At 41.3% G+C, this 12,773-nt stretch overlaps 1 protein-coding gene across 4 annotated transcripts in view; it reads right to left on the bottom strand.

Moving 5' to 3' along the window:
- The window catches only part of LOC8036190 (ester hydrolase C11orf54 homolog), a 34,488-nt gene that overhangs the window by 15,491 nt on the left and 6,224 nt on the right, over window positions 1-12,773 (bottom strand). For all 4 annotated transcript variants that reach the window (XM_029973958.4, XM_040223354.3, XM_029973957.4 and 1 more), the window contains 3 exons: window positions 8,221-8,286; window positions 7,174-7,266; window positions 575-724 (listed from right to left, as the gene is read on the bottom strand). In XM_029973958.4, the coding sequence (XP_029829818.2) occupies window positions 575-724; window positions 7,174-7,266; window positions 8,221-8,286 (309 nt within the window). The remainder of the gene's footprint in view (window positions 1-574; window positions 725-7,173; window positions 7,267-8,220; window positions 8,287-12,773) is intronic.

The following is a 12,773-nucleotide window of genomic DNA, read 5'->3' as shown; positions in this document are numbered from 1 at the left end:
TGCGTGCACTCGTCTCCTCCTCTTCCTCAGTTTCTCGGCGCATTGATGCAGCAAGCAGACAGGCACTTTGGACCGAGCACTTGCTGTACCTATCAGGAGACAGTACCCCAAGCCTACCTAACTCTCAATCAACTCATCAGTGCCAGCCGTCAAAAATTTCATGGGCCTAATTCTAACCTTGTGGAGAAATGCTGCTATGCCTTGAAATTTTGCGAGGTAAAATCTGCCACTAGAACACACCACTGGTGTAAGTTCAAGCTTTTAGATGCAGGTGCCGATTTTTCCAGCCGATTTTTGAATGGAAGCCTCGATTTGTAACACCCCACCCATAGTACTCACCTCCGTTTCAAGCTCAGTATGCAGCACCGTTAAAGCTATTGGCAGAAGTGTGTGGCTTCATTTAGCGTTTCATTAGCACGAGCAGCAGCTATGACAACATTGTACGCCAAGTATCAAACAAAGTGCATATTGCCGAAGCATGCCAAAATATGGCATAATCGTTGCGAGATCAGCAATGTACACTTTGCCCAAACCGACTCATGGTAATGTGGAATACAGTCAAATCGGTGCTCACCATAATGTGGAGCTTCGCCTTTCCCTGGGCAAGAAGAAATGCTCCACCCATGCCGACAGGTTCGGTGCCATACTTGGCCTTAAGGCCATTACGCATGGCCGTCACAAAGTTCTCCAGCCCTGTGCGTTTCTTGGCACTCACCTTAATCACCTGCGAGCACAAAAGAAGCTTATCATACGAGCAAAAAGATTAACTAAAAAACAATATCAACTCAATTTTTTTTGACAACTTAAGCACTCCCAGCATGACGGGCGACCAGATATACAGCTACACTTATGCGGTTTGTGCAGGTAAGGTAAACGGCCAAGGGGACATAGTATAGGGGGCTAATGGTAACGATCAGTCGGCTAATCAAGTAAAATTTGTTAATTAACTTTTTAATTGGAGAAAATAGGCATATGTTTCCAATTGAAAACTCACTGAGCGTCATCGAAAACCACAAAATGAACCATTTTCAGAAAGACTGAGCGCGCGAGAAGCGTAGTAGTGCGCTAAAGTTACCACTCGTGAAGCAGGAGCAGGGCTACCGGCGCAATGAGGTGCCCGTATGATTTTAACCTCTATTATATTTAGAGCCCTGCATATCCGCAAATTTAGAACCGGATCCGTGGATATCCACATCCGCAGCCCCTGACATCCACATCCGATCCGCAATACGCCAAAATCTGTCTGATTTTTCTGCAGATATGTTCAGTAAACTGGCGGATGCGGATAAAAATCAGACAGATTTTGGCGTATTGCGGATCGGATGTGGATGTCAGGGGCTGCGGATGTGGATATCCGCGGATCCGGATCTAAATTTTTGTCTGGTGGCATATAGTCCGTCGACTGACGTTTCATCTACAAATCATTTAGTCGACATGAGACGTTTAAACGAAAGGCCTCCTGTGTTCGTTTCATAGGAAAACCTGAGACGCTTCATCGCACACAACCCTGCTATTTTCGTAACAAACTTTCTGCGTCTTGCCTGGATTACAAGGGGGATGGGGACATGGTTTGGTTAAGCACGCCTTAGTGAATCACGCGCTACATTTTAGCGGCTTAGTGAAGAAATATGTTGTCGACAAAACATCGCACGGGCATGTGCCTACAAAACATACAGCGTCGACGAACCGTGTATCCATGAAAAGTATGTTCGTGAAAACTAGTCCACGAAACGTATTTCCACAAAATGCGTTTCGAAGAAAAAATAGGGATCCTAAGAAAGATCTGATTCATACTGAAGATCACAGTTAGTGCATTTGATCTCGTCAAAAGTGCTATCTATAGAAAAAGTTAAGAATGCAGGGCATCAATCGTCCTGAGAAAGCTAGTTCTTTGGCAGGGAAAGAGCAGAAAACTTTCTCCGGGCAAAGAAAACCTCAAACAAACAAGTCACAAGAAAGTAGAAGAAACCTCCCCCTCTCCGCAGAGAGTGGTGTGGTCATGATACCAAAAACAAAAGAAGTGCTTCGACAGTGAGCGCGACCCTGTGGCGCCACGGTTTGCAAAATTTCGGAATCAGCGGCACACGCATACAGGCAGTCCGTAAATTGCCTGTTTCTTTTTGTATGTTTAGAGTTCTAGCCAAGAAAGTCTGGTAGTTCATATTCGTCCGGTTACGACGCCAGGGCACCAGCAATGCCAGCGGCTGCCGTGCACAACCCCTGTAACCGATCCAAGCAAAAAAAAATTTTTTTTTTTAAATATATATGTTTGGGCGCCTGCAGGCCGCGATCTTTCTCGAACATGTTAGTCGATCTGATCAGGCCTTGGACTCTGACTTAGCGGCGCATCTGCCTGCTGGCCGACACGAAACACCATGAGACTCGAGGCGGCCTCACAGAAAGGATTTTGTCTTCCTACCACTGCTTCTCCTCCTCTCTTTCCAACCTTTTTTTTTTATGACTTTTTTTTTTTTTAGGCGTTTAAACTTCAGGAAAGAGTTAAGGGGCCACAGGTGAAAGTTTCCAATTTTGCGTGCGGCGGGGAAGAATGCGGCCGGCGTGAATTCCGCTGATTTTGCTAGTCTAAATGTAGTCGTAACCTCTGGTGGTTAGCTAGAACATCGAAATGGTTCCACATTTTGCGGATGCGGTTCGGATACGGATACAAAATATGCAGATGCGGATCAGATGCGGATACTCAAACTGTTATCCATGCAGGGCTCTACTTATATTGGACCCAGTCTTGTACCTGCTGCACAAGTGGTACCTTTACCACACTACTACGCACTGAAAGTATTTCTAAAAATAATTGATTTAGTTGTTTGAATGATGCTCAGCAAGTTTCTAATCGGAACCGTATGTCTATTTTCACTAATTAAAAAGTTAATTAACAAATTTTACTTAACCTAATGATCATTACGATTAGCCCCATATACCATGTCAGCCTAGACACAAACCACACAAGTGTAGCTTTCATGGATTTTTTTTAAACAACCCATTCATTACCAATGCCGGCGAATCGCCAGGCGTGCCGTCAGGGGACTTATTGCCAAAGCCGGTGATTCGCCGGTCTGCATAAATTGCTGCTTTAAAAAGTCATTCATAGATGGCACGTTATATAGACTTGGGACAGTGTAGTTAGATACATGGCCAACAGATGGTGAGGTTGTTCTGTTCACTGTGTTTGTTTGAGTTTGTTCTTTTGCGGGTGATTGCTGGCTGAGTGGGCTAGCGTACACCAGCCCGGAGCTTGTGGAGCGAAAGCTCACGCTGCAGAACCCAGGATCCTGGGTTCAATCCCCACACCTGCCCGTTTCGATCTGGATGAGCACTGTACCGGCGTACGGTTGTGTATCACTACTGCGTGGTGCACGTTAAAGACCCAAACTGGCGGTTGTACTGCACTGGCTAAATTGCTCATCTACAGCTGAGAGACTCGTCGCCCATTGAGGCAGACAAAGTTCTAGGCTGTATAAACATACACACAACTCAATATTTTTTGTTCCTTTGTTTGTCGTCTTTCTCGCTCGATCGCTGCCTGCTTGGAGAAGATGGCAGCATCCACTGTACGGTGTGGCCTTTCTGACTGTGAAATCATAGATATACAGAAAACCCTCGTTATAACAAAATGGGATATAACAAACTAATGGATATAACAAAGCAATCATAATTCCCCTTGCTTGCTAATAGTGGGAAGAAATGGACAGTGGCTATAACAAACTAATGGTTATAACGAAATAATTATGACCGCTCCATCAACTTTGTTAAACAAGGTTTTACTGTACTCTTCGACAGCGATGATGACGGGACGTCTGGTGAGGATAGCGAGTTTTCGGAGCCTTCTGTAGACGACAGGAGCAATTTTGACAGCAGTCCCGAGTCTGAATCATGACAAGACCGCATTGGTTGTACGATGCCTAAGCGACCGAGGATAGAGTGCTTCAAGATCTTTCATACGAGGAAGAATCTGTGAGGGCTTATTGATTTAAAGACTTGAACGAACCGCTTAAGCATGCAAATAAAGATGTTTTCTTGTTTTCTGTTTGAAGTTTTACTTTAAAAGCTTATTATATAGGCAAAACTGTCACGCTTAACGTGTTCCTCTTTTAGGGGGAAAACATGCGGTACGGAGAACCCGGCAGCGCGCGATGCGTGCGGTAGCGAATGGGATAAACAAATCAGTAAAGCCTAAAATAACACTTTGCACAACTGGGGTAGGACGTTAGGGGTTCCTTATTTCATTGAAATCTAGCTAAAACCAGTTCTTATCTTAAAGTACTTCTGTATTTGACTAAGAAAGTCACTATATATCTCAAAATTCTGCCTAGAAAAAAAATGTAGCTTTCCGAAAGGATTAGCTCTAAGCTACAGTGTTGCAGCAGTCTCTTTTCCTTTAACGTTTCCGCAAAGATCTTTGCTTACTTTGGGTACTGCACTCGACAATACAGACCTCTACTGTAACATGACGAGCAAACATCCACTCAAGATTTGGAGACAACCGTGAAAAACTGAGAGATGGGCATTCTTAAGGTTCGACCAAGCAAAAGGTCAGACCTTCTATCTGCCGCTACAAAACAAGCAAATGCAAAGATCGCACTACAATGAACATGTAACGAGTCTAACAAACGTGCATAGAGACATGTGCGGACCCGTGACGAAAGGTGCCCTGTGCATCTTCCGGTTCGTCAGCTTTTCCTTTCCCGTGCTCTGCCCAGGACCTCGTTTCTGTTTCGTTCTTTCTACTTTTGCCATGTCCGGTTTTGTGGAAGCTAGTATTTGACCTTGATTTCTTGTTTCCCCTAAAGTCGTTAGTTCATTCCTCCTTCTTGACTGCCATCGCGAAGATTATAAATGGCAGGTGATTCACGAGTCCTTCAGGTATTTTTTAATACTTGATATCCCATTTTCTTCTTCTACAAATGCTTCAAGAGTAAATTGTGAGCACTTTTTGGGGCATGGGCACACCCTCTGTGTATTAGGTACTCTAAATGGCTTTAGTATAATTCCTTCCGATGTACCGCATTCTTCGATCCTGGAGGAAAAAGGACTTAATCAGGGGTGTTCAATATTCGTTCAGGATAAATCTATTGCGTGAAATTGAGATTGCCTAAAAAATACCGTATTTACACGAATGCACGTCGACCCATATTTCAATTTTTGAAATTCTAAAGTGGGGGTCCCTCGCCAGCTTCAGATTTTCGACTTATTATTGAACCAAACCATTCCACCGCCAACATAAACAAAACAATCGCGATATCAAGAACACCTCGGCGTGTTACGAGTTCAGTGCGCTCCTTTTACACATTTTATTAAAATTATTATTTGCACGAACGAGTTTTATTGGTCGTGACTCACAAATTAACCCGAATGTATGGCGGTGAACAGCGCACGGCGTGCCTGACTTTTAGGGGTGGTGGTACTTCTAGTAAGAGCCACTTCGGAGGCCGCTGGAATAGCCTCACGGCTCACTCGCTCGCTCCCCGCGGCTTCTTTTCGTAGTTTTCGCACAATTCACGGTTGCAACTCGCTTGATCAAGTGTCGAGGTCATGTTGGAGCGCTAACCACGTTTTTTGTATTGACACGTGTGATCCGGGCAGTTTAGGTTTTCGGTGCTCGTTTATGGCCATTCTTCACCCAGAAGCAACAAACAGCTGCACTATTGGTTGCTTCTGGGTGAAGTAGTTGCTTTTGGGTGAAGCAGTTGCTTCTGGGTGAAGAACTTGCATCCAACAGCTGCACTGTTGGATGCAAGTTCAACCCGTCGGAGGGGGTGATGCTCCAGTAAAGACTGTAGTGGCGCAAGATCTTAAACTGTGACAGCAAACAAAGAGGCTTCCACGGGCCAATGTCTAGATAGGTGGGGTTGCCTTCCAGAGCTGGAGGTCAGGCTTGCAACGTATGCCGCAAAAGTGCGCAATCGGTCCCTACCCGTGACGTGCAACGCGATTGCCGAGCAAGCGCAGAAGATGCGGCTGATGCTGTCATTTGCGAAGTGGAAGATTTCGTTGGACGACGCCGACGACGTGCTTCGAGAACGTAGCAGTGATGACAACGGGACTGACATCATCAGTGAAGACAAGTCATAGTCTAGTTGCAGAGGGAGTGAGAACGACAGGGAACAGCTTCAGTTGTCCCGCCTCCAACGTAAACTTCCTAGTTTCGATAACGCCTAGGCATCTCATGCACCTTGAGCGTGCACGGGCGGTCCAAGCACGCCAGGCACCGATCGCATGTTGGAGGCTGGGCTTTCAAAACAGATACTTTGCCGTTCTCGCGTATTTGCAATAAAATGCACATCTAAAGAATTTTTTTTTTTTTTCGCTGATTTGCAATGTGGGGGCGTTGACTTACATTCGAGTCATCTTACAATTGTGTAAATACGGTAGTTTGTGGGTTCTTGTCAATACAGCAGTCCTACACTAATTTCTAAAACAAATCGCCTATACTCAAATCAGTTTGAATCAAATCAGATCACTCTGAATACTTACCCGATTCATTTTATCCTCAAATAGGCATTTTAGATATGTTCCTGCGTAGGATTATTTTGATCATGTTCAATTACACACGCCTAAACAATGTTCTAACACAAGACTATCACTTCATTTGTAAATATTTCTAAAGTAAAGATGTGACCAACATTATTATGAATATTCCTAAGCAAAAAAGTAATTCCACTGAAAAAGTGGATGGAACATTTTTTAACTCTCCATTAGTTATAAACAAATGAACAAGACAGGCAAATTAAACATTCTAGTGTGTTAGAAATTGCCTAATTGTATTTTGACTTTGTATAGCTGGACTTTGCAAGAACAAATATGTATTACGCTTGCCTTTTGTGCACAGCCTTCAATACTGTAACAGAAACTATAATGTAATTATATTTTTAAAAAAATCTGAAATTTTTTTTTAATGAAAAATAGGGCCCTTCGTAATTCTCAAGATCAGTTTTCAGGCACACTTACTTGCTGCCACCTGTTAATGGGAAGAAAATTGTTCATGAAATCAAAACAATAAAAGTCAGCTACCTACTTTAATTCAGTCGAAATTTAACTAACTTGGCTAAACCATAAGGACAATCGCAAACAGGCTTAAAGTTCACCAAATAACACGAGGCATTATGCAAGGCTTTGAAAGTGGTCTTATGCTGCTAATCTGCATGAGGGCAGCAGTACCTTGCCCTGCTTCCCTTCGCTGATCAGAAAGTTGCCCATGAGGCAGAATTCGCAGCAGGGCCCGGAAAGGTTTCCCAGCACGCAGCTCCCATCCTGCACAAAGGAATTGCACCAGTAGCTGCAATCATCAATTCCTCTAAAAGACAACACAGTATAATGCTACGGATTCAATCACATAAAAGGCACATGTTTTCTCCCTAATCCAGTTGGTAGAGTTCTTTGTCAAAGTTGATCCCTCTGCCCTTAGCATCTGTTGAAGGATGCATCCACCAAAAGATATTCCCTAGAAACAAAACTGACGGCCTTCCAAGTGTGTTCTTATCTACTGAAAAGTAAAATTTTAGATGTGCAGAATTTATAATGAGCAAAAAAATTATGCTGGAGTTACACTTTAAAAAATTCTATTAATCCAGACTAATCAAACATATATTTTTATTTAATTACAAGACAACTGGGCCTTTTCTGCTTCGCAACTGATTATTGTTTTCGAGGAAAACATTACCCCCCCCCCCCCCCTCCCCCACCCCCAAAACACTGCAAGCAACGAAAACTACAGTATTTAAATTTCCCCTCTCAATGTTTCCAATTGCTATGGACTAGCAGGCTGTCCAGGCTGGGCAAGAGGACACTCATGCAGTTAATAATACAGACTGCCTTCGATCTCTTCTGCTCCGTCACTGATAAACCAGTGGGCAATGAAAAAAAAAAAAAAAAGTTCCAAGAGATTAGAGAAAGTGCATAAAACCAAGTCTAAAAGTTGGAAGAATGAGAAATGAATGTGAAAATGTGGCACAAAGTGAGCCAGCTAGAGGCAGTAAGTAGCCATCTATAGGTATCTGGTACAAGCTCTCCATATATGCATTGGAACACTTCCTCAGTGAGTGACCAGAAGCAAAATCTTTCGGAAATTTGAACCTTTGTAGTAAACATCAATATATATGAGACGTAAACTAAATTGAGCAACAAATGCCTAGGAAGGAGAAAGGAAGTAGAAAATTCTGGGTGAAATTGCCTCATTGCGTATGAAGCAGAAATGTCAAACCTTACCTCTCCAATCTTGGCATAATGACTCTTGTTCTCGGGATTTTGTCCACATTTCATGTTGAGCATCATCTAAACATGAAAAAATGTATGATATATGTTGCATTGTCATATAATAAGGACTCCAGAAATCACTCAATGTGTAGCAAAAAAACAAAGAACAAAAAGAAATTGATTAGTCATCCATCTAAATTCCAATTTAACTTTCTCGGTCACACAGAAGCACTAAGGAGTAGATTATAGTAATGGATCCCAGATACAACCTTAAATTAACACACTAATTTAGCATAGGAAAGTAAATATTTAATTTTGCTTTATTTTCTTAGATTTTGATAACCAGTAATGATATGAGGTGAAAAAGAAACCTGCGTACACAGGAAAACAATATTCAGTGTGACTTTCAGAGACTTGTGCCTTTCTACACAGGCTGGAAATCTTGAACAAATAAAAATAAAAAAAGTGGGACAGCACGTGTCAGCGACATTTGTATCATGCTTCAAAGTAATGAATTTCAGTTTTTGAATGATCAGGTACAAAATTAATCAACTTTTATGTGGTGCTGTTTCGCCTGTCGTGCGTACATCTGCTTGCTTTTCCTAGTAAAATTAGTTGAGAGTTAGCGCTTGTCCTGCATACTTCTTGTTCTTGTCTTTTTTGCGCTATTTTATGTTTAACCTTGATCATTACTCCAGCTACTACTTCAATTCTATTACTAGTACCATTAAAAAAAATTTAATGCAACTACCCTTGGGGTCAACTATTTTATGCTACGTTCTCGAGGCTCGAGGAAGTATAGTAAATATACCACTTATAATACCATAAACGACTCCCAGCCTTTTTTTTACATTTTCGCCCATTTTAAAATTTGCTGTACACAAACTTTATTTTTTAAAGGCAGATGCTACACCTCTACCCTTGTACGATACATCTGGGTCATTCCATGACAAAGGAAATGCAGCAATATCTTCCTGTCTGTGATATGTACGAAAAAATTAATTTGAATAAAGAAACCTCTAAACTCAAAAAATTATTGTTTTATAAAAAGATATTTTTATTTTTGTCGATATCATGCTTTAAATTTCAGGAATTTTCATAAGACCTATGTAGTTAGGAAAAACACTGAAAAAAAAACAGTTCCTTTCCAAACAAATTTAGGTGGGTGCCTAATTACTTAATAGCATGCACTATCTTACATTAAAATACAAATATTGAAAGACAGCATTTTGAGTCCAAAGAGGAGCTCCAAGAAGAAAAAGAAGACTCGACGATTTCTTTATTTTTTTTTAGTCAACTTGACCAAGGCCAGGCCTAGTTGTCCAAAGCCTGGTTCACAAGTGTCTGGCACATTAAACTTTCGTTCGCTCAGCACGTGTACGCTCGAATAAAGCTGACTGCCTTCTTATTTTGCGAGTTTTACGTCCTTTTGCTGTGAAACATTTGACTGCCCTTGCCAGACAGCGGTGTGGCCTGGGCATTTCTCGCAAGGCAGAATGTCAAAGTTGCGCGTCAAATGGTGCGTGCGATCCAGCCGTTTGTGCTAAGCTCAGATTTCGCGATACCAATGCGCATAAAACGAAAAAAACTCATTGTGTGAACCGTGCAAAGAGGTGCGATTTATACAAAGGTGCAACGCAACTTATATACAAACTTTTCTGCAAAAACGACTCAATATACGGATGTGAGACTTATAGTCCAGAAAATACGGTGTATACAGATATGGATCACTCTCATTACTCTCCACGTACTGGTTTTGCACCCTCCTCTTCTTCCTCGCTCGTACCCTCCTCCACCATACCCTACTCTCCTCCCACAGCTTCCCGGCTAAATTTAGCTGGAAAATTGACATCACATGACCTCAACACCAATTCAATTTCCCGCTAAATTTAGCAGGGAGAATGACGTCGCACAACTTCGTGTCACGTCACCTATGAACAAATTCAGTTTCTCTGCTAGATTTAGCAGGAAAATTGATGTCACATGACCTCAACACCAATTCGATTTCTCGCTAAATTTAGCGGGAAAACTGAATGGGTGTGTAGGTCTGAGAAGTCCCTTAATGCAACACTGCGCATTCAGTTTCCCCGCTAAACTTAGCGGTAAAACTGTCGTCACATGACCTCAACACCTATTCAGTTTCCCCGCTAAATTTATCGGGGAAACTGTGATGTCCCATAATGCGACGTGCGCGGTTACGCCGACGGCGACGTTGCTATACGCAGAAACGGGCACTTAAGAGCTCCGCTCTAAAAATTGCCGAGTCTCCTTTAGCATGGAACAACCCAGCTGTGTTATCTTTTATTTTCTTCAGGAGAGACATAAACAGGTGAGATAGTGGCCCCGCTACAGCCATGCCAGCAGTGGCAAGGCTGTAGCAAGTATAAGCTGGAAACTTTTACAAATAGAAAAGTCTGAAGTGGCAGAAAGCATTAATCACGTATAGAAACATCACTGATGCTGTAGATTGCCAAAAGCTTTTTTATGTAAAACAAAAAGAATTATGTTGTTTTTACGACTATTTAGGCTTGTATGCTGTCAGCCCCAACCATTAAAGAGGATTATTCAGTGTGTCCTAAGCAGGCTTTGGGTTCTAATAAAGGAATCTGGACCATGTAAAAGACAAACTAGAAATAAAATGATTTCTGTGGGTTTTGTTCTACCAAGTCATTGGCTGTGGAAACCAAACTTCCAACCCTGAGGCAACTGTTCCTTTAAAACCCGCTAACAGTATAATTTTACTTCAAATAACTCGCCTAGCACAACATTAAAGTCCTTTTAATCTGAAATCTATTTTTTAATTAAATAAATCACTCTTTGAAACTGGAGCATTGAAAGTTCCAGGGAAGATATAGCTATAGTAAAAATATGTACTCCAAAATGTTAGCAAAAAAACATCATTAGCCTATTCTCTAAACACAAAAATTAAAATTAAAAAAAAAAAAAAAAAAAGTTGTACGCCATTGTGGCATTTATTTTGACAGAAACGTTAAAAGGACGGAAGGTGCAGGCTGCATGGCATTTCGGATTTTTATGGCTTTTATAAAAAACACTAGCAACTCACTGAGCTGTTGCTATAAATTTCCCGGAATTAGGCTGTAGAGCATCACAGATAAAAAGATGAGTGGCCTTAATGGTTGACACCCGAGAGCCTCAATTCTGAATTTCGTGCACTGTGTGTCTGCCACACAGTCGTGTCAATAATCACGATCAAGGAAGTAATCTAATGTATGGCGCAAGAAACCGATGTCAAACATAAAAAAAAGGTTTGCCTGTACTTTGGTATGAAAAAATACAAAGGTAAATTTCACGAAGGTGCACTGATACAGTGTGCATTTTTCCTGCTGATAAAAAAATATATGACAAGTGTTTCCGTTCTGGATCCTGTCTTGCCTCTCAAAATGGCAATCGTTTTTCCCTTGTCTCACGGTTTTCCCGGTATAAATATATCGCTCCACAAGTAAAAAGAAAAAATTATAGAATGTTTTGCTGCCCGACTCCTACTGTATCCCCAACAGAGACGTGAAACATTGTTTTAGGACTGTTTAGTTGTAGTGTTTGATACTAACCTTTGCATATTCTTATGAGTTTATACCCCACACTGCTCCTCCCTCATAAGAAGTGAATAGTATTCCTAAATCAAAACACATAAATAACTATTCATAGAAATAACGAAATAGAAATAAGTTTCAAAGTTTCAGGCTTTCCGGATGTCAGCAATGCCACACTTCCATATCGTCAGCCAAATGTTTTTTTAATCTCATGAGCTTTCCGGGTGGTAACAAGAAGGTTGATAAACTTTTCCCCACGCTTTTTCGCCGTGATAGTAATATGAATTATGGTAGCATGACGCTTGTAGGAGCTCGGGCAGTTGCCATGTTCCTGACTGGCAAACATGGAGTCGCAGGAGCTCCCACTATTTTGCACCGATTGCCACCATGACAAGTGGCAATCGGTGCAAAATATATGCTTGAGATAATGCATAAATGAAGACCAACAAAAATTGTACCTCTACATAAGCTTAGGGGGGACACGGGCCTAAATTTGCAATATTTTTGAGAAGGTTCAGTTTTCAAATTTGAGGTTTTTGGCTTTAGGAATTAATTCTACTACACCCTACAACTAAATTTGATAACCATACGCCAAATAGTTACGTTGATATAAAATATCTTCAACACATTGTGAGGTAGTAACAAAGGAAAGGAGATCAACGTTTCAATGCATTTTTCTCAGTTCCACTTTTAGCTGCGAATTTCATACGAAGGAATCTTTAGTTCTAAGGCAAAAGTATTCGGATACCAAAATCAAGGTGCTTCTGAACTGAAATTTACTTGGGAATAAGGCTACCTAGTTTATCTTGTTTTAAGTCAAAGTCTTAATTAAGAAAAAACTGTTTTCACAAATTGGTATAGGACAGATATGCATCTAATTTTTTTAGATAACTCCTTCTGAAATATTTACAATTGAGTCATAAAAACTAGCTAGTCCAAAGTCCCATATCCCCCACTTCATACTCAAACTGTCAAAATGGTGCTTAATAGCTTCATTTACATATCATAGATTTC

The sequence above is a fragment of the Ixodes scapularis genome, unplaced genomic scaffold (assembly GCF_016920785.2).
Source record: "Ixodes scapularis isolate PalLabHiFi unplaced genomic scaffold, ASM1692078v2 PGA_scaffold1__304_contigs__length_218370807, whole genome shotgun sequence".
NCBI classification, from domain to species: Eukaryota; Metazoa; Arthropoda; class Arachnida; order Ixodida; family Ixodidae; genus Ixodes; species Ixodes scapularis.
Note: the sequence above shows the minus strand (reverse complement) of the source record. Positions and strands in the feature narration are given on the sequence as shown.